The sequence below is a fragment of the Lathyrus oleraceus genome, chromosome 4 (assembly GCF_024323335.1).
Source record: "Lathyrus oleraceus cultivar Zhongwan6 chromosome 4, CAAS_Psat_ZW6_1.0, whole genome shotgun sequence".
Lineage (NCBI taxonomy): Eukaryota > Viridiplantae > Streptophyta > Magnoliopsida > Fabales > Fabaceae > Lathyrus > Lathyrus oleraceus.
The window spans coordinates 434285528-434311489 of record NC_066582.1 but is presented as its reverse complement, the minus strand read 5'-3'; the positions used below and the strand labels follow the sequence as shown (position 1 = coordinate 434311489).

General features: G+C 35.7%; 3 protein-coding genes across 4 annotated transcripts in view; 1 reads left to right on the top strand and 2 right to left on the bottom strand.

The window, feature by feature from the left end:
* The window catches only part of LOC127137842 (uncharacterized), a 39817-nt gene extending 35467 nt beyond the window's left edge, over nt 1-4350 (bottom strand). The window contains exon 1 of the mRNA XM_051064264.1: nt 4225-4350. Within this exon, the coding sequence (XP_050920221.1) occupies nt 4225-4350 (126 nt within the window). The remainder of the gene's footprint in view (nt 1-4224) is intronic.
* Nucleotides 4351-5063: 713 nt separating this feature from the next.
* Nucleotides 5064-15442, top strand: LOC127075904 (uncharacterized). Of its 2 annotated transcripts, XR_007786700.1 has the most exons (5): nt 5064-5864; nt 6084-6217; nt 8820-8921; nt 14592-14733; nt 15119-15442. XR_007786700.1 is itself a non-coding variant. In XM_051017412.1 (4 exons), exons 1-4 carry the CDS (start codon nt 6823-6825, stop codon nt 15214-15216), a joined length of 420 nt encoding a protein of 139 aa, XP_050873369.1. In that variant the 5' UTR covers nt 6405-6822; the 3' UTR covers nt 15217-15442. The 2 variants fall into 2 exon arrangements, 1 of the variants encoding a protein (XP_050873369.1); XM_051017412.1 differs by lacking the exons at nt 5064-5864; nt 6084-6217 and adding an exon at nt 6405-6900.
* On the bottom strand, nt 15434-16969 carry LOC127075902 (16 kDa phloem protein 2). The gene is made up of 5 exons (XM_051017409.1): nt 16717-16969; nt 16260-16325; nt 16047-16173; nt 15818-15932; nt 15434-15726 (listed from the first exon to the last, which is right to left on the bottom strand). The coding sequence occupies exons 1-5, from the start codon at nt 16781-16783 to the stop codon at nt 15658-15660; spliced, it is 444 nt and encodes a 147-aa protein (XP_050873366.1). The 5' UTR covers nt 16784-16969; the 3' UTR covers nt 15434-15657.
* Nucleotides 16970-25962: the final 8993 nt, after the last annotated feature.

Here is a 25962-nt window from a genome sequence, read left to right as displayed (position 1 = left end):
AACTCCATTTGTGGTTTTGTTTCTTATCCCTCACCTCTTGTATGATTAGGACTTTAGCCATTCTTCTTCTTCTCTCCACTCTAACCCAAGCCAAAAATGTTTGTGCAAACATTTAACACTTGTTTTCAACATTAGAAACCTAAGCCTTATGCTTTTGATTTTCAAACTTTCTTTTCATAACACTTATTTTGAATTGAACTTCTAAGTCAACTTTGACCATATTTTGTAAATACTTTTCATTGGTAAATACCACTCATTCAAATACTTTTGTGGTTTCAATGGCCACTTTCTTAATCAAAACTTTTCATAACCTTTAGCTATTAGGTTTGAGTTATCCTTGAGGTAGATGTAATACTCACCTATACCCTTAGTGATGAACAATGAGTCTTCCATGCTTATTATAGGGTTAACCCCTCACTAGCATGTCGAAGCTATACTCACATGGTGGATTTGTGGTTTTAGGTTGAGTTTTCTCCCTTGGATAACAAAAGACCTTAAGGCTTTTGGACCAATCAATTCACCAACTTGTTTTGAATTTTTCTACCCGAACTACGAGGTTTTGATCCTAATCTTTTTTAAGATGGTACGTAGGCAATGGATTCATCCATCCAAACACAAAATGTAAATAAACTTGTATATTCTTTTCTCATCTCTTCAATCATGTTTGCACAAATAAATTTTCACAAAAACACCAACCTTACAACAAATATGAAAAGGGCTCCCTAGGAGTACCTAGGATGTTTTGGGTGCTTAAAACCTTCCCATTGCATAACCAACCCCCTTACCCAGATCTCTGACATTTTTACTATTTTTTGATTCGATAAAACTTTTAGGTTTTTGTTCGCTTTCTAACCATTCCTTTGGATAAATAGAAGTGCGGTGGCGACTCGACTTGTATGGCTTACCTTGGATTTAGTCAATATCTCTAATGGTAACGAATACCCCGCTATAGGTAATCCCCAAAACTTTTAAATTATCAGTAGTCTTCACTTCAAGCATGGTAAATTGTATATTCCCTTCATTGTTAATCGAGGGTGAATGGTACTCGAGCTTGACAACTCTCCAATTTTCTAGATATCGTAGGAGAATATTCAATTTGGATTTCAGATCGACGAGAAGTATGTCATTGAAGATCCTAAAATGAAGTGAGGGATTTCCGCTACTGAAATACACAAATGCAAGATGGGGATATGAATTCATTCTGGTTTTTGTAAAGAAAATGGAATGAGAGACCCTGTTTATAGAAATTATAGATCAACAAGGACCTTACAAACCATATCATATAATCAGGACATAATTCATAAAGCATATTCGGATCCGCCCTTTTATTTCAAAAAATAACGATCTATCCTGATATGAACATCCGAATAATCCCCTGTTTTTTTTAATAATTAAAAGGTGTGTCTGGAGATGCATCTCCATATCCACACAAAAATTATGCAGTTCATAGCTAGTGTGTTTTACGGTGCAGAATTTAAAACACAAAAATTGTCCATAAATTATCATCCAACTTTATAACATTATTCAGTTTATTACTTACAAAAAATGTGTTACATTCTTAGATTAAACTAAAAGCATCAAAACATATGTCACTCCCTAAATGTTCATTCTTCGACCTTTCCATATTTGCTTATCTTTCAATGCCACTCAACTTGGTTAACTTTGCCATCCTTTATAGAAAGTGATTCACAAAGTTTCAACATCTTATGTAAATGTGTCGTCCACTCCAGTGATGTGTTTGGTATAAGACATCCCAATTTCAAATAAACCTGAACAAAGTGTTTTTTTATGGCCAACAAATACACATGATGCATTCAGATAGATTTTGAGGTGACTTACTCCAAAGTGGAAATAATGTTTTTGAGAAACCATAGCGTGTTAAATCAATACACATCCTATCATAAGCACTTTCTATAAGGTATCCCATATCTGGGAAGCACATCCCTTTTTTAAAACAGAGTCGGAGCAGTAAGACAAGGAACTAGAGCATTGAGAATTGCATCGTAATTTTCTTTGTTCCAATATAGCTTTGTGTATAAGTCCTGATGCATCTTCATCTCTTGTATAAGATGACGATGGAAAAATTGGTAGTCGTCATCTCCCTTACCGAGAAAACCAGAAACATATCGAAAAACGCAGTTGTCGTCACCTTCAACATGTACAATATGCTCAATGTATTTGTGCATAAAAAGCAACATCTCTTCAATGTGTTTGATTGTTGGTAACGATAATGGAGGATATGGTTTGCTAGTGCGAGCACCATTGAAAACATTTTTTTTGGAATTTCGGAGTTGGAGAATCCGGAAAATGTGAGTCAGCATGTTCAAAGTATGAAGGAAACAGACTCGTGGAGTTGTCACTTTGTGTCAGTTTGACCTTTTTAGAGGCACCCTTTGCTTTAACCGATTTCGAGAGTGGTTTCAAATCCGTTTATTCTGGATATGCAATATTCCTCAGTTGCTCTTTTATGTGCAATTTCATTATGTCATCAGCTTTCGTAAATCTCTCTTAGATCACTTCCCACTCAGTCATGATAGATATGTTTGATTTATCATCCTTTATCATACCACCACCACCATCATCATCAAAATAGAGCATTTTCCAGTGACTGCAAACTTCATCCATACATATTGGTTTTTTAAGCTTTATCTTCTTTGAAATTAAACAAGCACATAGAAGACCATACATCTTCCTAAGTATACATCCACACTTTGAGCTATCTAAACATGTTTTATCTACTCGTTGGGCTTCGTGATAAATAAAGTTTAATATCATCCGAGATACATTGCCAACCAACTATGAATAAAGGATGTTGTCTTTGAATCGTTGTTCTAACACACTAATGCTCCGACCATTCATAGTATTGGTTTTGGAGCATTTGGTTAACAGCGTCCCAATCTCTACAAAAATCACCTTTATTGTTTCCCAAACAATTCTCTAGTTTAACATGTGTAGATTCAACTCTATTAGTTACTGTATTGCCAAAGTGCCAAAGTGCCAAACCTGATCGGTCTAGGCATAAATAATATTCCCTTTAACCTTATCCAAAATAGTGCTCTTAACATATTTAAGCAAATCTAGATATGTCATATACACACACGCACGCACACGCACATGCACACACATGTAGAACATATTCAACATATAATTCTTTTGTGGAAGAATTCATTATAGAATTCCATGCATCTATTATATGTTCAACCACCACACCAGGTTTGACAATTTTTCCATCTTCACCTATGACTTGTTTTGTGCCAATCACATGTTTTACTTGACTTCTCACATATTTTGTTATGTGATACTTACATAGTAACACAAACGATTTAGGAAGCACTGTTGAAACTGAATTCATCAAGGCGGTATCGCGATAGGTGACTATTACTTGCAACATGTCCTATTAGTCTTTCAACATAGTCTTGCACATTCCCAGAGCCCATGTAACATTGTCCTCTTTTTCAGATTCAAAAAAATGAAAAACTCATTGAATACGTCATCTCCGTAGAAGCAACACCAACAATTTTTAGGAGTGGAAGTATATACTTGTTTGTTGAGTTAATTATGAGCACAATGAGAAACGTGTTGAACAACTCGATGGAATCAGGATGACTCTAAAATATATCTTGAACAATGACTTTATCCTCACAAACTATGTACTTAGAAACATATTTGTCATTCTCCAAAAGCTTTAACAGTTGTTACATCTTAGATCTTGGTCATCTTACCGCCTTGTTGTCTCAAGCGCGCACGTTTTATATTTGCTTGATATTTGAAACATTAAGCAGTCTTTTACGTTTCAAAGATGCGAGTATGTTTTTCGACGCACCATGTTTAATGTCATGTCCGAAACAAGTTCACTCTCCTTCGGAACAAGACGACATACAATGGGATGACAAGATAGCTTGTCGGTCAAGGCATGGTTATGTATCTCGGAAATCATATTAAATTTTCATGTCTCATCCAGCATACAGTATCCGCACAAGTTAAACAGACGCTCACATTTCCTCGTTACAGTGTCATCTCGTTTCAACTTCCTAATCCGTGGTTGATACGTGTCACTTTTTCCGCATCTCATTATTACAAATGTTTGTATTCTATTCTAACCATTGTCATACCTTTCGATTACAACACCAAATCCCAATCTGCGGGTCTCCCTACGAACATATTGTAGCATATGTTCACGAACAATAAACACTTCTTTATTTGTAATTGTGTACGAACATCTACCTCGACAATAATCAGCCGAGCACCTGGTTTAACATCATCATTCACTTCATCTGATTTAACACCATCATTCACTTTATCCAATTTAACATCATCATTCACTTCATCCGATTTAACACCATACTTCATTTCGACGAATTAAACATCCATACTCACAATAGCTTTAAGAAACATATATGGGTGCACCATATCTATTACCACCAACAACAGAAAAATAGTGTTAAAACTCAAACTACCAGGACAATCTGAATATGCACATTCGAACCACACTAAATTTTGTTTGGAGATGTATATTCGAATTCAACGTTCATGTTGTCATCACAAAAATCAGATTAATGTAAGAAACGAGGGATGAAATGAATGTATTTTACCAACAATTTCAACTTGTTTTGTCCATTTTAAAGTGATGAAATACACAAATAATATTTTGGTGTTTAAAAATTGATCGAGAATAAAATATATTTTTAAGGGTTTCAAATAGAGTGTTGTTCACTATGAAAAAGAAAATATGTAAAATGATGTTTTATTCTATTTCTCACTAAACATTTTCAGAAATGCGTAATTAAATCAATTTAGTGAATAAAGAAAGAGATTAATTAAAATACATTTTGAATGTAAAAGGGTTTTACACCACCACTTAATTATAGACGTTGGATATTAAAAGAAGTTTGACTTTTATTTTAAAAATATATAAAGTAATACAAACGGGTGATAGTGATGAATCGACGGTGTAAAACTTTTTAGACACGTAAAACTTTTTAGACACCGATAGTGTATAGTAATTAATATCTTAGAAAAATAATAAATGGTTGTGATTTCGAGTATCTCCCAAAATGGATCTCTATATGGAATGCACCTTAAGCATCCCATTATTTTAGTTTTGTTTTATTTCTCTGAAGAAGCGAATGTCTGGTTAACCATTTGAATTCAACAAAAGGGAGGAAACCTATATGTGAAACCATCATAATATCACCTTTTTACTTCCACCGCGATGAGCGGCCGCCTCCTCTCTCCGATATCGCTGCCTCACAGCTTTTACCACCGCTCCGCTGCCGTCACCATCTCCGCCTCACCTTCCTTTCATTGCCAACCCACCAACGCAGTCCAATATGTTTGTTTTACGTGATTATCTCTCTTTTTTTTTATATGAAAAAATTGATAACTATATCAACTCGATAAGTAGTTCATTGTCATAGATGATACCATTTTTAGCAACTATTTATGCTCATTGTATATTTGTATATCTTGTGTTTCAAATTACTTTGGATAATAAGCAAAATTAGGGTGAATCCTCTATTCTAATTAACCTTTTCATCATTATTAGGGTTCTTTATTTTCAATTTACTATTAATCAATTTCATTAGTTTCTATTTGTCATGATTTGTTAGTTGGAGTTTGAGTGTCTTATAGTTTTATTAAAAAAACAAAAATTTACCAAAAGTTAGTTGGTCCAGTGGTGATTGGCGCTCAACTTGGTATGGAGGAATGCTTTTCGATCCCCCGCAACTGTGATTGGGAGGAGGCTGAAGTCACTTGATGACAAAATTTACCCTGAACCGGATTAGTCGGTCCAGTGGGCCGGATACTGGTGGTGAAAAAAAACAAAAAATTTGGTATACTCATCATGCACATTCCAAAAAAAAGTTAGAACTCACCTGACTCTAGTTATTCCCAAACTAAAATTTGATTCTTAGTTTTACTATTACACTTATTTATCTTTATATTTTGTCACAATATTGTTAAACACTGGCCATTATTGTTGTTATGAGGTTTCTAGTTCTAGGTTAATATGAATGAAATGGTTTCTTGTGTTTCCTTGTGTGTCTCATTTGAAGTAATTTGATTTTGATTTGTTTTGTCAGGGTAGCATGTAGTATTGTAAGAGAAGTATACTAGAATGTCCAAAGAGATATATGGGTTATATGGTGTCTCCGTTGTGATCACATTCGAAATGAGATGACAATCATGCAAAAGGGTTGTTGCTGTCTCTCTAGAGGTAACCTTTTTGATTGCTTAGTGTGTTATGATTTTGAATGATACTAACAACTAAGCACCGTAGTATTTTATTTTTGCCGGAATTTTTCTTGGTGATGTTGGGTTCATTTGCATGTTCTTGATTTTAAAGATTTTTCGCACTCTTTTTTTTGGCTGTTGTAGTGTTACAACAATGTTTTTAAATTTTTTTTTTTTTGGATTACTGAATTTAAGATACTCTGCCTCTTACTTTTGATTTTTTGTGTGGTACTATAATCGATTTGTTAACGTAAATGGTAATATGATCTATTTTGGAATGTATTGCCCTCGGTTCATAAATCTTCCGGCTGATGGTAAATATTTCGTTTAGTACAATGCATATCATAGGTAATCCGAAAATGTTAAGTAAATTGTAAATTGGACCCTGATTCGATCGTTGACGATTGCACGTGCGAGAATGGGAGCACGTGAGAGAATGGGAACACGTGGCTTTGGAGGAGGCACCTTTTTATTTGCGGTCTTTCCCCTTTCCTTGTTGTCTACTTATCACAAATCTAGGTTAAAAACTATTTCAAACAAGGTGGGCGGAGGAATAGACCTTTCACAGTATATCGAGTGAGTCCACCGATGGCAGAGGAAAGTCTAGCAATTCCAACTGGATGGAATGTTAAGTCAGAAGTTCAAAAGAATGGTTCCATAAAAAGGGTACTCAAAATCTACTTTAGATTTTCTGTTTATGTTTAGGGTAAAATTATCGAAATCTAGTAATGATATTCAAGATTTTGATATTTATTGATATCGATTATGGCTCGAATCATCTTTTACGTGATTGCTGATTCTGTTTATTTCATTTTATGAATTCAGATTATGCTGCTGATTTTGATTTGCTTTGAAATCTAGTAATGAGATTCAAGATTTTAATATTTATTGATATCGGTCATGACTCGAATCATCTTTTACGCGATTGCTGATTCAGTTTATTTCATTTTATGAATTCAGATTATGCCGCTGATTTTGATTTGCTTTGAAATCTAGTAATGACATTCAAGATTTTGATATCTATTGATATCAACCATGTCTAGAATCATCTTTTACGTGATTGCTGATTCAGCTTATTTCATTTTAGGAGTTCAGATTATGCTGCTGAATTTGATTTGCTTTGAAATCTAGTAATGACATTCAAGATTTTGATATCTATTGATATCAACCATGTCTCGAATCATCTTTTACGCGATTGCTGATTCAGTTTATTTCATTTTTTGAGTTCAGATTATGCTGCTGATTTTGATTTGCCTTGAAATCTAGTAATGACATTCAAGATTTTGATATTTATTGATATCAATCATGACTCGAATCATCTTTTACACGATTGCTGATTCAGTTTATATTGATTTAAGGAAGGGAATGGAACGGAATTTTTTTAAGTTCTACCGACTTGCAGTTTGATTCTGACAAAATTGTCCTAGATTACCTCTATAGCCTCTGTTCTGTAGTCAATCATTGTTTAATCGTCAGGATACCCTTAATTTTTTTAATATAGTTAAGTTTGTGCTTCAAGCCTTAAACTACTGAATATATTTTTTGGTTTAAAGGACCTTTCTCTGTTTTCCAGTTTTTATGCCTCTAGCACCACTGTTTTCCTTCAATTGAGCAATATATTGCCTTTGCTTAGTTCTTACGAGGCACAGATAGAAACACAAACACCACACAACACTGACACAGAAATACACTGATACAAACAATGTATGCCCGGAACAAGATACATGATTGGCGTGGAGCTGTTAATTGGGAGCATTAGAATAGTTACTCTCAACCATCCATGTATGGTTATCTGAAGTATAAATATAAGTGGGACATGGTGAATACAGAATTTCCATTTCAAATGAAATTTGTTGGAATGACGGGTTGGCTCGGTCATTTAACGAGTTTGAAAACACATGATTTGTCATACTCATTAAATAATATGGTAACACATCATTGAATGCATATATGAAATATTTGTACATGGATAATGTATAAAAATTAAAGTAATTTTAGTTAAGCATTATTTAAAGTTATTTAAAACCAGTTTTTATAAGATTGGTGTGTTCCTTAAGCGTCAAGCCATTTTGTGTCAATTTAGTGTCCAAGAGGTTACTAGGCATGTTTGGTGTGTGTACAGGCCAATGTTGAAAACATGTGCAACATAAAGAGTGCCGGGCATGAGTCTAGAGTGTCGCATAGGTGCCAGTGTTGGAAACATGTGCGACATAATAGTGTATGAAGATATTAGATGTATTTATGCTTCAAAATAGCGTAGTTAAAAAATTGGGAAAGTTGCTCAAGAAGCAAACATAGTGTATGAAAAGTCATTGTATTTGAGATAATGTTTTGGAAGTATACATATCAGCAGACATGGAATTTGTATTTTGAATTATTATTTATTAGCAGACATGAAATTTGTATTTTGAATTATTATTTATTATTCTCATCATGGAAGTAATCATTGGAAGTAAAATGGCCATTTATTTCTATGTGTCTACTAAATAGCATCTATTATTCCTATAATCCATGATACTAACCAATGTTTCTTTTTTGTTTTTATGAATGTCTGTCACTGACTGTGTTGTATTTTTCTGTTGCAGTCTTATTATTGTCCTGACACTGGGCAGCATTTCTACACATATCCTAATCTCATTCGCTATGTGAATTATGCTAAGCGTAATCAGGTTGGCGTCTACAAACTGGTGAGTTGAATTTCATTTTTCCTGAATCATCATATCAACTGAATGTGTTGTTTATTAGAGTATATTAGTAATTGAGTTACTCTTGATGAGTTAGTTAGTTAAGTGTTTGTTACTGAACTGTAACAAACTCTATCCCGAGCTGTCAAATGTAACAAACTCAGTGCATCTGTATTTCTATAAATACTTACTGATGTAACTATCTTCATTAAGGTGTGTTACACTAAATACAACAGATTCACTCATCTCTCTCAATTATGCTCTCTTTATCTTTTCCTAATATGGTATCATGAGCTTGTGATCTACCATAGCCATGGCTTTCACTGAAACCTCTCAGTCCTCTCCATCGCAAGGTGGAACTCCTTTGAAAACTGTTGAAGCTTCTTCTTTGAAGAATGCTTTCAAGACTTTCGCGCAACAAATCAGCATCAAACTCGATAACACGAAATTCCTGTCATGGAAATAGCAGGTTGAAGGTATCATCAGAATTCACAAGTTGCATCGCCATCTCGTGAATCCTTCAATTACTCGCTTTATCTCAACTGAGGATCGCGCATCTGATACAGAAAACGCTGCGTATCTGCTATGGCATCAAGAGGATTCACTTCCCTTTACGTGGCTTCTGACTACGCTTTCAGACTCGGTTCTTCCTCGAGTGGTGAAATGTGTTCATGGGCACAAAGTCTGGTCTGTCATAGATCAATTTCAATGAACTCAGATCTATGTGAAATCACGACAGATGCACTATGAACTTCGCTGCATTGAGAAAGGAGAACGCACCATCGCACAGTACTTAGGTCGAATTCAACAGATTGTTGATATTGTTGAATCAATTGGTGATCCTGTTTCGCACAGAGACCAATTGGAAGCGATTGTGGATGGTTTACCTCCTGAGTATCAAGCCTTGGCCTCTATCATTCAGTATCGTGATCAACCGTGTGAGTTGATTGTTGCTGAAACAACGCTGCTATCACATGAAGCACGCTTGGACAGAGCACCTTGCGCGCCTGTTCAAGATACTCTTTCTGTTAATCTCACTCAAGGTAGTGTTATACCTACTGCTCACTCTACTGTATCCACAACTCAAGATGCACCATCACAGGTGTCAGGTCAAGAGATCATACCATAGTTTGATGGTTCAAGAAGTACTCGTGATGGTAGAGCCTCTAATTTTAGAGGAGGTAGATTTGGCGGCAGAACACGTGTTCAATGCCAAATTTGCTCTAAGGTGGGACATGATGCAAGAGTATGCTATTTTCGCCTTGCTCTTCAATTGCAACTTCAAATCAGTGGAGAAATCCAACTGTCCAACAAATACCTCAATCACACTTCATGGATCCTTGGCATAATGCTAGTCCACAACAACCTTTCAACAATCAGTGGATGGCTCCTCCATCTGTCTCATAGTGGCACACTCCACCTGAATTTGCTCCTACGACCTGCATCATCACCTTACTCATCAGTTTCATCCAAACAGCCTCAGGCCTATGTTAGTGGAACTGATTCCATCAGTGGTCAAACTAATATGTCTCATGGTATCTGTTATTTAAGAGTCCCACGTCGGACAATATATGACCTGGACATGTGTTTATAAGTGGGGGCAGTCCTCACTCTACCAACCGGTTTTGTAGGGTTGAGTTAGGTCAAACCACACATTCTTAACATGGTATCAAAGTCTCGTTTAAAATCCGGTGGGCCACCTACTATGGTTTCCGTTATCGGGCCACCCACCATTTATTTCCACGCTCCAGATGTCCAGTCCTGGGCGTGAGGGTGTGTTAAGAGTCCCATATCGGACAATATATGGCCTGAACATGTGTTTATAAGTGGGGGTAGTCCTCACTCTACCAACCGGTTTTGTAGGGTTGAGTTAGACCCAATCACACATTCTTAACATGGTATCAAGAGCTTCGTTTAAGATCTGGTGGGCCATCTATTATGGTTTCCGCTATCGGACCACCCACCATTTATTTCCACGCTCCAGATGTCCAGTCCTGGACATGAGGAGGTGTGTTAGTTAAGAGTCCCACATCGGACAATATATGGCCTGAACATGTGTTTATAAGTGGGGGCAGTCCTCACTCTACCAACCGGTTTTGTAGGGTTGAGTTAGGTCAAACCACACATTCTTAATAGTATCTGGACTCTGGAGCAATGTATCATGTGACTCTCTTCTGTACCTATGTTAAAACTCAGTTTAACTGTCAAATTAAAACTGTTCAAACTGATGGAGGAGGTGAGTTTCAACCTCTCTCTTCTGTATTCACAAAGCTAGACACTGTTCAACTTGCCCACACACTCACCATCAAAATGGTTCAGTAGAGAGAAAGCATAGTCATGTGATTGAGACTGGCCTCACACTTTTAGCTCAAGCCTCTCTTCCCTTGAAGTTTTGGGATCATGCATTCCAAGCAGCAACTTATCTCATTAACATAATGCCTACTACAATGCTAGGCATGGATTCCCCCTATCTCACTTTGTATCATCTTGAACCAGATTACAAGTTTTTAAAAGTGTTTGGATCCTCATCTTAGACCTTATAACAAACATAAATTTGCCTATCATTCCAAAGAATGCCTATTCTTGGGATACTCCTTTCATCACAAAGGGTACAAGTGTTTGGCTGCTGATGGTAAGATTTACATCTCTAAGGATGTAATCCTCAATGAGATCAGATTTCCCTATCCCTCCATGTTTCCATCAATTTCAGTGACACCTACCTCCTCAACTCACGTGTCCATTATTGTTCCCTTGACCTTCTCTTCTTTCAACACCTCATCTCCTACCTCATTACCTGCTACTCCTAGCTACACTCAACACAACACTCCTCTTAGTCTTCACTCAGGTACCTCTCAAACTCAGAATCTACCTTCAAACTCCTTGCCTAGCCCTGATTCAGTACCTGACAGTTCTGGTTCCAGACCTAACCAACCTACCAGTCCCATGTCCCCCTCCTCTGATAGTCATACTTGTAACACCTCTTCTTCCTCTGCCTCTACTCAGTTATCTTCACCAACAAGTTCTTCTGCTCACATTCATAAGCCTCCTTCACCCAGAGTTCATCCTCATAACACACACTCCATGATTACTAGGGCTAAGGATGGAATAGTCCAACTAAAACTCCACCTTACGCTACTTATCACAGAGCTGGAACCTTCGTCATACAAAACTGCACTCAAAAATCCCAAGTGGCTTGATGCCATGAAAGCTGAACATACCGCTCTACTCAACAATAACACTTGGACATTAACATCTCTTCCACCTAACAGAAGAGCCATTGGCTGCAACTGGGTTTTTAGGATCAAACAAAATCCTGATGTCTCTATCCTAAAATGTGAAGCAAGGCTTGTGGCTAAAGGATTTCATCAAGTGCAAGGCTTTGATTTTCAAGAAACCTTTTCTCCTGTTGTGAAACCTAACAGTCAGGATCATACTAACCCTAGCTATTTCTAAACAATGGCCTATCACTCAACTAGATGTGAATAATACATTTTTGAATGGCTTATTGGCAGAAGAAATATATCTGCAGTAGCCACCAGGATTTACTGCCACTGATTCTTCACTGGTTGGCAAGCTTAACAAGGCCATTTATGGCCTAAAGCAGGCACCTAGGGCCTGGTTTGAAAGGCTAACCTCTACCCTTCACAATTTTGGATTTCACACAAGTAAATCTGATCCATCACTATTTTCATGCACCCGTGACAATATGTTGATGACATAATTGTCACAGGAAACTCTCCAAGTCACATTCAAAAACTGGTTTCTCAAATTCATGAGCAATTTTCCCTCAAGCAGCTAGGTAACCTTGTTCATAGGTATTGAGGTTTCTCATATTTCTAATGGAGGTCTTTTTCTCTCTCTCAAACCAAGTACATTAGAGATCTCTTGGCTAAAACCAACATGAGTGATGCAAAAAGTCTGCCCACTCCTATGGCTCTAACCTCAAATTAAATAGACTTGGTTCTGACTAACTTCAGGATCCAACCTACTAAAGGTCCGTAGTTGGGGCATTACAGTATGCCACATTACTAAACCAGAAATTAGCTACTCAGTCAACAAAGCTTGTCAATTTCTGTCTCAACCTTTGCAGACCCATTGGGTTGCTGTGAAAAGAATTCTGAGATACCTCAGAGGGACCCTGCATCATGGTCTGCAAATCCTGCTACCTCTATGACTATCATTGTCTTTTCTGATGCTGACTGGGGGTCTGACCCAGATGATAGGAAGTCCACATCAGGGTCCTGTATCTATCTTGGTCCCAATTTGGTGTCTTGGTGGTCCAAGAAGCAAACCCTAGTTGCTATATCAAGTACAGAAGCTGAATACATGAGTCTGGCCAGCACAACAGCAGAGGTACTCTGGGTTCAGTCTCTACTTGCTGAGCTCAAAATTCACTCTCTCACACCAGTCCTCTACTGTGACAATTTGAGCACAGTTGCTCTCTCTCATAATCCTGTCCTTCATTCCAAGACTAAGCACATGGAGTTTGATATCTTCTTTCTAAGGGAAAAGCGCATTAATAAGACCTTCTATGTCAAGCATATTCCAGCTCATTTACAGAATGCAGATCTTCTGACCAAACCCTTGTCTGCACTAAGATTTCTAGCACTCAGGGATCATCGTAGAGTTGTAGATAAGTCTACTCTGAATTAAAAGGAGTGTCTTCCTAGGAAGAACTCTCAGTTTGAAGGGAAAATATTAGAGTATATTAGTAATTGAGTTACTCTTGATGAGTTAGTTAGTTAAGTGTTTGTTACTGAACTGTAACAAACTCTATGCTGAGCTGTCAAATGTAACAAACTCAGTGCATCAGTATTTCTATAAATACTGATTGATGTAGCTACATTTGTTCAATTCTGTTACACTAAATACAACAGATTCACTCCTCTCTCTCAATTATGCTCTCTTTATCTTTTCCTAATATTGTTCTTATCAGGCCTGCAATTTCCCATCAATTTTGTGAAAGTTTCTTGCATTTTAGACGTGTAGTATTTTAAATATGCCTCATGAATGTGTCAAATGATTTTGTTGAATGCTTTATTAAGTTTCAATGTGGTTACTGTACTGCTGGAGTCAGAGAGTGGCAAATTCTTGGGAACTTGGATCTCCTGCACTCACTGCAGAAATTCCACTGTAGAAAAAAGAAACAAAAATGTTTTTGTGTCTCTCCCACTAGTAACTAATGTGTTGTATATGACAAATACACTGAAGCATGGACTCCGACACGGACACTAGGACACGATACGTGTTGTATGAGTGTCATATGAGTGTCAGGCACTGATTCAAAGAGTGTCGAATCAAAGAAAAAAACCATTATTTTGGGAACACTTGTCTTACTTTTCCGACACATTGTCGTAGAGTGTCATACAAGTGTCGGACACCGCAACACGCCTACTCCTCGAGGTGTCCGTGCTTCATAGCAAATACATTTTCATTATGAGTTTAATTTTTTCAGTTGGAGTATACAATTACCTTAGTTTTTGTTTGTCTATTAGATTAGATACTAATTTCATTGTTTTTCAACTTGTGTAGTTGATTTCCATTTAGGTTTCGAAGTTCCCTTTGTGTAGATTTGTTCTCTATTCTTGAAATTTCTTCTGTTTATATTCGGTTTTGAGCTAAGTTATCAACGAAAATCTGGAAGATCAATTAATGTATCTTTCTATTTTGCAGTGTGCTAAATCAATTAGAAAAAGGGAAGACGAAGCGCTGAAGAAAAGTACTTCTATTGGTCGTAGGAAGACATCAGCTGCCCTGTCAATTCGTGGGAGACCACCACGTCTGTCAAACTCAGATTCATTAGCTGCTGCCAAGAGTAAGTTTCTGAACAGAACTCTTAAAATTGATAATGTTTGTCTATGATCATAGAAGGGTAGGTAAATCATAGGATTATACACCTGCTAAACAATTCAGAGTTTAATAAAAAGGAGCATTTAAGATGCATAGTTTCATTCAAGGTTTGAAATTGCAGTCACGGTGACGGCTGTGGCCGTGTCACAATATGTTAATATTGAAGAAAACTGCGGCCAAATACACCGCTAATGCAGCTTCAATAACTATCACCGGGACATCAAAAACCTTGATGCTACGACCCTGGTCGTGGTCTCAAACCATTTTTTACAACCTTGGAAGCACACTTCTATCATTTTATGCTTATTCGTAGTCAACAAGGCAATTGATTCAATATATGTTTCTTTCAGATGATGGTTCTAAACCATCCAGCTCAGGTGAAAGTGTTGATAAGGAGAAAGATGAGGATTATATACCCGACCGGTGTTTCTACTCACTTCGCAATTGATGGAGCGAGTGAAGTCCCAAAATAAAGAAAAAAGAAATAGCGACTAATTAATCGGCCATTTGCTGTTAACTGTTCGTCGCTATTATTCTGTTTACTTATGATAAACCATCCTTTTGGCAGTAGCTTTATTTCATATACTCTTATTTCACTGTTTCTGTTTTCGAATTTGAATAAGGTCTTGACAGTGTTTATTTGATTATATCTATACATTCAGAAATTTGTTGAACGTGTTCTGTTATCAGAATAAATTTTAGTGCGTACAATGTTATAACAAGGATAATATAGTTTATATATCAAATTGGTTGAAAGTAAAAACAGAACACTATCATATCATCACACCAGAAAACACATTGATTAAAATTCTTAAAGGGACTGAAGAGATTTTTTTGTAGCAGTAATTTTAGACCTTGGAAATCTGTAAATGCAAATCCTTGATTCACTTCAATATTCACTAGCTGATTCTTTCCATCCACCACTCTCCTCTTCATTGTAACCCTGTTCTTCATTTCTCTGCAACCAACAATTGATAATATGGACTAAAAAATAGGCACAAAACATGAAGAAAAATAGTAGAAGAAAAGTTATATAGCATTATTATTACCTCAGGTGTAAAAGTGAGAGCCACTTTAATCTCACCACAATATTCTTCTTCCTTCACAAGTTTGTAAACACTCTCCGGAATACTACCCTCTTCAAACACAGCATCCAAAGGAATTCTATACATATTGAAATCATATTCATCTTTAGTATATGCCAAAATTGCAGTTACAAAGTAGGTTTATCAGCCAAACCCGAGTTCTCGAATCGGTTTAGAGAAGAATTTAACTCACGTTACTTCTCCGATATTATCATCATTATTATAGTTGTCCTTTTCCATTATCTTTAGATTGAGCTCAGAAGCAGAATCAGAAGCAGTGAAAAGAAAGGTTTCATTCCATTGAGGGTTGGATCCAGCACCTAACATTTTCATAATACAATAATACAATAATCAAGCCACTAAAGAGAAAATTATACAATACTAGTAAGATTTTTCAGAATTTTACCTTCTTGAACATTACTCTTGTGCTCCTGTGCTCTGTAAGTAAGGATCACATAAGGATCTATGCTAGCTGCAATTTGAGAACAAAGATCAAGACTTTACAGAACCATATCTTTATGAATTGGAGAAGTTAACTTGGTAATTCAACATTATAGGATTATAGTGATAACTAATTACTATTAGCAAGGAAATTAGCAAAGAAAAAGTGACCTGAATTCAGTGAATTGATACTCAAGTTCAATTAGCAAAGAAAGATAGACTCAATTAACAAGCTTTTATGAACAACAAATATCTAGATCCATGATTCTAGATTAAATCCATTTTAAGTTATGATGAACTTCAGTTATCCAAAAATTGAAAGTCAAACTCTCGGATCTAATGATTTCAAGCAGAAATTTCAATAAAAAAAGGTGAAATCATTGACATTGCAATATCAAAAATTGAAATCTGCAATAACTTACATAGAAAATCATTGTCTTCAAGGCCTTTGGCACTGATCAAAACAACTTCAAGAGTTCCACGAGGCATGTTTCTTTGCTTTTGGAATTCTAAATGATAGTAAAAGACTTTTGATTATGGATTTTTCTTAAAGTTGAAGTAAAGGTTGATTTATAGTGTACCTTAAAGTATAATATTAAATTGACTTGGAATTTTTCTGGATCCAACTTTTTTCTATTTACGCGACATTTTTTTTTTGTTTTGTAATAAAACAAAATGTTGAGTTTATAATAACAATATAATATAATATATACATCCTAATCATTCGTCATTTTTTCTTCCGAATTTCATTTAAGACTTTAAATATTAACACATCTCTCAACTGAAATTCCAATATTTATTTATTATTATTTTGTAAATAGAATAGTCTAGGGCTCTAAACTCAACTTTTTTTTATGTATTATCTTTGTTGGGTATAACTTATATTAACATAAAGAAAAATATAACATGCGAAAATTAGAAATTAGGCCAAATTATTTATTGTGGGTAGGTGATCGGAAGTGCGAGACAGTTGCTCCTGTATTACTGTTCAAGGGTACTATTGTAAATGGACTCATAATATTATAGGTATTGTTTGTAACAATGTAATCCTGATTATTAGACATAAATTAAAGGAACCGTAGTTGGTATATAGTCATGGAGACATACACCTTTGGCAAATCTACGTTAACAAAGACCAATTATGTTTATTGTCTTTTATTTTTATTTATTTTTAATCATATATCGATTGTTGTTCTAACTAATGATATTAGATGACGATTAACCCTAGTGTGAAATTTGAGGTGAAAAAGTTTAACGGGATGAGTAATTTCAGATTATAGAAAATAAGGGTTAAAGATCTGTTGGCTCAACAAACTTTATATAAGAAATTGCATGAGACGAAACCGACAGACGTTCAGGATATTGATTGAGAAATTTTGAAGGAGAAGGTTGGGAGAATGATCCGCCTATGTGTTTCAGAGAGGGTGATGTATCATATATGGGATCTAATGACACTAAAGGAGGTTTGAAAAAAATTGAAGAGTCAGTATATGTCAAAGACGTTGATGAACAAATTGTTCGCGAAGCAGCGACTATACAGTCTAAAGATGCAAGAAGGATCCGATTTGCAATAACATGTCAACGTGTTCGACAATATAATCATTGATTTGATGAAACTTGTGGTGAAGAATGGTAACAAAGATAAGATAATTATCTTGATGTGCTCATTACTATGTTCTTATGACCACTTGGTGGCTACTCTTACCTATGAGAAATACACTACCAGTCTTGATGTGATTATTGTAACACTTCTTTTCTCATTCTCAAAGGAGACAAAATTAGAGGAAAGAGCTCAAGGCGAAGATTTGTATGTGAGTGAAGGTCAATATTGTACCTACAACAAGGGTAAAGTAAGTTCTGAAAAGAAGAGGTCTAAATCCAAAAATCGGAAAACACTTGAGTGTTATAATTACAAACAGATTGGGCTTTGGAAGACGAGCTTGCAAACAGAAAGCATGACTCATCCAATATTTGCAAATGTGGTTCAAATTAGTGATTTTGGCAATGAAGCACATATACTATGTGTTTCATCTAATAATCGTACATATGCATGGATTTTTTATTTTAGCTATTCTTACCACATGACACTGCACCGAGAATGGTTCATTACATTCAGGTAACATAATTTTGGATTATGTATCAGGGTGATGATAAAACATATACTATCAATATAATAAGTCAAATTAAAATTTCTATGAAAGATGGTTGTCATACCCTGAATTTTCCCCCACCTAAAATCATTCATTTGCATTTCAGTCGTCTGTATTCACTCACTTGTGTCCGTTCATTTGCATTCATGTTCACTAATATCTCATGTTGCATCATTTCTCATGACCATTAAATTTGGTCATAGAAATTTTCCATGCATAAGTTCAATAGTAAAAAACTAAGTAACTCCGGTTTGTGATATTTTTGCTAAGACCAACTCATTCTTATCATGCACCACACGAGTCTCTGGAACATTAAGATAATTCATAACTCTTGTGGATATCACTTTTGGTTGGATAAAGACTTGATTTTTTTTATCACAATTATTTTTAGTCATTTTTGAACATTTGTGATTCACTCATGCATACACCTATCATATATTATGTCATTCGTACATTTGTTTTTCCATAAATTTTCTATCATACATTACATGCCCATAATTGGACTTGTTGCATTACATTGAGTGCTTGAAGGTTTAGATATTTTTTGTCATGGATTTTCATTAAATATTTACTTTAATTAATTAAAGTTATATCTTTGCATTCCATTTCAAAAAAATAAATTATGTCTCAATTGAATTTGCTTTGATAATTCTTGTTGCTAGGATTTACCATGTTTGGAAATAAAAGTAATGAAAATTGTTTTACAAATTTGAGTTGAGAGATAAACTTAAGAAATCAAGAATTAAATCAAGCTTTAAATTTTCTCACCTACATCATGATTTTTTTTTGCATCAAGTTTTGTTTTTTAAAACTTTATTCCTAAAAATAAAATCCTCTCACATCAAGGATAAATAATTACATTTTATTTTTACATTAAAAATCAAACAAAATTACACAAAAAGTTATTTCCAAGTGTGGGGACCCTTCAAGCTTGCAGGCTTCTGTTATTGACCATTTTGCTTGCTTGTATGCATAAGACCATAACAACACCTTTGATTCTTTAAGCACAAGTTTTATCCTGTATATACCTGTATGTGCAGAAATAGTATAATTAGCATGCTATAAGATGATACAAAACAAAGAGTCAAAAGCAAGAGGGTAGACATACTACTGCATCAGTAAAAATCTCAACAGTAGAAAACAATTGTTTCACAAAAATAGGCAAGCTATTTTACACTAAGTTAAAACATTTTTGGTTCCTCCCCTTTCCATCAATAGGCATCTATTTTAAACCCTAAATCCCCATATAAAATCATCAAAAAAACAACACCAATAGCATAAAAATTATAGAGATAGGAAAAACTTAGAAAAAAAACCATAATCGAAAATCACCAAAATTTCAGCAGCCAACATCTTCAAAACACTCATCAGACTAAAAGTTCACATACAACAAAACCTAACCAAAACTTTTATTATCACAAAAGAAAAAAAAACTCAGAGACGCATTAGAAACTCTAACTAGCAATCACCATCATTCATTAATTATAGAAGTGTTACAAACAATAAGCAAAGCAAGGTTACCACAGAAGACATAAGGATGCATGCCTGAGATCGATTAGAGCGAGTTATCTTTGATAGGTACCCCTTCCTGGCTGTTTGTTTCTTATCGTGTTTTTTTCTTGCTCATAATTTGACCTTTCGTTGATGTTCTGCTCCATATGCGCGTGCTTCGGTTGATGTTTCGGCATGTCGTTTTTTTTCTCCTTCCAACTGTAAGACCCCAATTTTTCCCCCAAGATCCCTCATGGCATCATAACATTTGCATTACATAGCCTCAAGGATCTCTGAGCATCTTGGCTTTCTTTCCCTTTGGGTGAGGATCTCTTTTGAGTGTTTCTGATCGCCAGGCATACTTGCATTATATATCATTGCTTTTATCATTTTATACACTAACCAAAAGTACAAAATTATGTCATTAACCTTTGTTACTTGCAGCTTAAGCAATCACAGGTCAAGCACATCAAAGGCATCCTTTGTGCAATAGATGGTTATTTTTCTTGAGATATGGACCACATGATCATTTACAAGAGCTTATATGAGCTATGGTGTCATTTTGAAACAAAATTCCCAAGTGTTGGAGGTTCAAATTCATCAGAACATTTTCAGGTCATCTGAGGACCTAGAAAGTCAACTGTGCAGTCAACTGAGGACTTTGAGGTTAGGGAGATGATTGAGACACTTCATTCATGTTCAAACAAGGTCCATTTGACATTTCAAACATCCATATTGAAGATTTTGAGGTCATATCAAAAGTTTCCCAAAATGGAAAGTGACCTATAATTTTAAGTTTCCCAAAATGGCAAGTTTTTAGTTCACATTCAACTAAACTTTCCAACATCAAAGAAACTTCAAATGAAATTTTGTTGAAAATGAAAATTGTAGATCATTCTCTCCCATTTCCAAAAAATCCAAGATCATGATCATCTGATGAATGGTTGAAGAATTATGGCCAAGGGATCACAAAGTGCACTTGGAAGTTCAACATGACATATCTTTTGCTACAAAACTCCAAATTGGTCCCCTCTTTTTGCATAGTGCTTATCATGACCAATATTTTCCAAATCAAGCATTGCATTGCATGAAATTAACTCATATGATCATTTGTCCATGCATGAACATTTTGGACGGAAAATGGAGAATTCAAATTCTATTGATCATACATGAAAAATACCAATGCCATTGTGTTCCTTGGATGATTTTAAGTGAGTTTGAGCCATGCATGTGCACTGTTCACGTGTAAAATTTTCATGCACCACACACTTGCCAAAATTGGTCATTCACCTTACATTTCATTAATCCCAATTAACCAATACAAATTTTGATTAGCAAGGTGATTAACACATGGTATAAGTAGTAAATCATAACAGAATTTCAGAAAAGAAGCATTCTAGATCTGAAAAATTCACATTCCCTCTCAAATTTCTCTCTCTTCAATTTTCAAATTTCTTGATCCAATTCCACAAAATTCTTGCATATTCTGGTTTATCATGTATCATTGAGTAAGATTTGATCTCTGGTTTGAAGAAATTGGTGAAGAATCGTGCATATCCATAGCTTGAACATGAAGATGGAAGTTGAAGTTTGAGCTAGATCTAAGAGGTTTCCATTGCCAATTCCTACATAAAGCTTCATAACAAGATTGAAGAAGGAGATCTGGAGCTGGAGGAAGCTTGAGGACGAGTATTTTGGTCACTGCACTTCAAGTAAGTGGAAATTCGAATCTCACTATTTGCCAATCCATGAACATAAACATGTAGATCTTGTTGTGCTGATGATTCTGATAGTCTTAGAATTTAAAATGGATGAATTTTGATGAAGTTGTGTTGATTTAAAGTTTGATGTTCAAATATGTTTGTCTTCGATCCGCTCAATCCATGGAGAATTAGGCTTAGCTATTATGATATTTGAGATCTACGTTACAAGACCTTTCGAATGGTGTATAACATGTTAAATTCTGGAAAAAATTTGAAGTTTCTCCGCCTGGACGGCCGGAGAAGACGGTGGAAACCACCGTCCGCCGCCGTCTGCATTAATGCTTAGGGTTTGTGCTATGAATGTCCAGTGCGCGCGTTCGATCCTATCCTGGTGCATTTGTGAAATTTTATTTTCCAGCGCTTTTGATCCTAGCCACTCAGGTTCGATCCTTGGCGTATGTTTGTTTTGTGAATTAATTTTGGTGAGCGCCTTGAGCCTTCAAGTCCTTGGTTCGATTCCCTGCGTGTGGTGTTTTTGATTTTCCAACTGATTTTCATGCTAAGCTCTTGTGACCTAGCCGTCCTAGGTTCGATCCTTGGCCAATGTTGGTTTGTGGATTTAATTTTTCAAGCGCGCCTCATTATCCTGCCTTACCTGGGTTCAATCCCTGAGTTTAACACTTTTCAAAATTGCATTCAACTTTATTTCCCTCATATTTCTTTCATTATTTCATTTATTTTCTTCAACTTTCAAAAATCATAAAAAATACTAAACAAATCCAAATTGTTCCCAATTTTTTTCCACTTGATTATATTGATGTCTATTATTTTTAGATGTCATTTGTGTGAATTGATTGCTTCTGGTTTTTTTAATTGTGAATGTGTGTTTGAACATGTATGCCAAATTACCATGCTTCATTCAATTGATTGTGAAATGATCATTGTTTATCCAATTGCCTTGAAATTTGACATGCTTATTCATAACATGTGACATGATCTTTTGGCTTTTGTTTGACATTTTTACCATTTAATATCACTGTTTTGGACACATGAGCATATGTTGTGACATTTGGTGTAACATTTTGTACTTTGTACTTGTGCATTTTCATTCACACACCATTTGTTTGCTTCTGGACTTAAATTTTGGCATGACGCTTGTTCATAACATGTTAAAGTCATATAAAAAATTTCATGATCATTGGATTCATTTCTGTTTTAATGTGGATTTTCTATGTTTGATGTCCAATTTTGATCACATTGTTGGCCTTTGCCTTATCTTGATTATGTGATGGCTTTGCTTATTGATTTAGTTTTGGTCCTTTTGAGGACTCTTTCTTGTTTGTTTGAATGTGATTCATGTGAAATATTGACTGCTGTTTTGGTCATATGACTTGCCTTTGACCCTAGTCTTTGTACTAGTGGTTTGTACTCACCAATTGAGCTTTGTGTTTCAGGTTCAAGCATTTAGCTCTAATGGTTGATGTGATCTCATTACTTGAGATGCCAATTGCTTTGATCACTAATTCTTGTTGTGTTGTAGGTCCATTGATGTGATGAACTCATTTGAGTGCTTGCACTTATGCTTTGCTTGGTGTAACACTGTTGATTGGTTTTGTCTGTTTTCTGATTGTTTGTCTGAGTTCCTAATTGACTAGCCTTTTGTACAGGTACTTTAGTCGCTTTTAGATCTTTCTTGAGCTTTGCTTTGGTTTGTGGTTGATATACCACTTAGGTAACCACTCTCTTTCTCCATGTAGTCTGGAAGCCCTGTCCTTTATTTTGGCAGGCATTTGGCTGAAGTACTCCTTATGAGGCCATGATTGTGATTGTTTACATTTGTGCCAAAGACCTCCTTGTTGAGGCATTGTTACTTGATAAGTCCTCCTAAGTGAAGAGGAAATTGACAAATAGAAGGGATTAACAATCAATCCCCTGTTAATCGTTGAGTCGTTCATTATGCTCGCACTACATGCTGATGCTCTTGAACCTAACCCAAGATCTTTGTATAGAGTCAGTCAGTGGAATAGGATCCCTCATTTTGGATCCCCACACATTCTTTGTCTTAAGCTCACCCAGGCCAGGGTTAAGAGCATGAGGTCTAATCCTCATTTCCCCATTTCATCTGTTTCACCCTAACTCTCAATGTTAGTGGTTAAGAGCATCAGAACACCCCTACAGTTTTGGCTTGTTTGTCGAGGTTGATATGACCCCTCTTGACTAAAGCCCAACTTTTGTCTGAGCCTCTTGATTGTGTATAGAGTGTGATGCTTGCATACATGTGAACTTGTGTGATGTGTTTGCTTTTGATTGCTTACTTGCTTTGTTGTAAGGAGTGGGCTATAAGACCATTCATTGGCATTCTATTTCTTTTTTGTTTGTGAGTCTGGTGTAAGTCCATTTATTGGCATCTGGTTTCCATTTTGCTGTTGTGAGTCTGGTGTAAGTCCATATATTGGCATCTGGTTTCCATTTTGTTGTGAGTCTGGTGTAAGTCCATAGATTGGCATCTGGTTTCCTTTTTGTTTTGGTTCTCTCTGAGGCCTTGCTTTAATTGCTTTTGCCTTGTGCCTAATTCCAAAGGAACTTACTTGGATCATTTCTATGATATTGAGAAAGGAATTCCTGTTTGTGGCTTTGTCCCTTATCCTCTACCTCTTGCATGCTTAACCTTGATCCCTTTTCATCCAAAACCAAAAATCTTTTGTTTGTGCAAACTTCTGATTCTTTTTCAAATTAGAAACCTAGGCCATATGCCTTTGATCTTTTTCAGACTCTTTTCACTAATACTCATTGTAATTGAACTTTAAGACAACTTTGATCATGTTTTTGTGAATACTCATAATTGGTTAATTCAACCCACTCAATTGTCTTTTGTGGTCCTATATCCACTTTTTAAGCAAATTTTCATGCATTAGCCATAGATCTGAATTATCTTAGTGGTTGATGTAAATCTCACCGCATCCTTAGTGAGTCGACCGTAAGTCTTCCATACTTATTATAGGGTTAACCCCTCACTATTATGTCAAAGCCATCCTCACATGGTGGATTGTTGGTTCAGGTCGAGTTTTCTCCCTTTGATAATGAAAGACCTTAAGGCTTTTGTTTAAAATCAATCCACCCATCTTTTAGAAATTTTTTACCCAAACTACGGGGTTTTGATCCTTATCTTTCATGAAAAGGTACGTAGGCAATGGTTTTCATCCATCCAAACACAAAATTGTAAATAATTTGTATATTCTTTTCTCATCTCTTCAATCATTGTTTGCACAAACCTATTTCATAACAAATAATTTTACAACAAGCGTGAAAAGGGCTCCCTAGGAGTACCTATGATGTTTTGGGTGCCTAACACCTTCCCTTAACATAACCAACCCCCTTACCCAGATCTCTATTCTTTTGCTAGTTTTTATACAAAACTTCTCAGTTTTTGTTCGCTTTTTAACCTTTCCTTTGGATAAATAGAAGTGCAGTGGCGACTCGACTTTGTATGATTTACCTTGGATTTAGTTAATATCTCCAATGGTGACGAATACACCACTACACAACTTAGGTTTTAGTTTTCTCAGTCGTGTTTGGATCCAAGGGATTAAATATCAGTTTTTTACTTTATGGTATTTTCGATTCCTATTTTTTTGGCTTGATTGTTGGTTCTTCATGGCCATATTCACGTGAAGGGGTAGGGCAGCGAGAGAGAGCAATTTGAGGGAGGGAGGGGAGAGAGAGCAATTTGAGTGAGAACGCGTGTTGGCGAGAGAGAAAGTATGAAACACATTTTTTTCTCTGTTATGTTGTTTCGTTGAATCATAGCCATGGTAAAAGTAGAAATAACATTTCTGTAAGAAGGAGAGGCAACGGTCGAATTAGGGCTCATATGTTTTCTCCTTCCATGTTATAAGACACCGGGTCGGGTTGACCCAACCCGAGTCTCTCATCCGGCTGCCTCTGGGCATAACCCATGTTATTTTTTTAAAGATTTTCGGATAGGTTATTTTATATATATACTTATGAGTGTAAGCTTATGTCAGCTAGTCACCCATGACCGGGTGGTTCGGGCATTCGCTGCTTCCGACCAACCTTTATTTATTTATTTATTTTTACTCACTTATTTTTTGGGGATCTTTTTACATCAAGTTTTTTCAAGCATATCCAGTCAAATTTCATTGATTTCAAATTTCCGTACATTGATCATTTTAATTTAATTTCAAACCTTTGCTTTTTTTAATTTATTTTCTTAACTAAAATTGTAAGAAAAAGATTACCTGGGTGAAAGATCCAGTCGTAATCCCGAATGCTATGCCCAAGTTGTAAGAGCTTGCAAGTCATA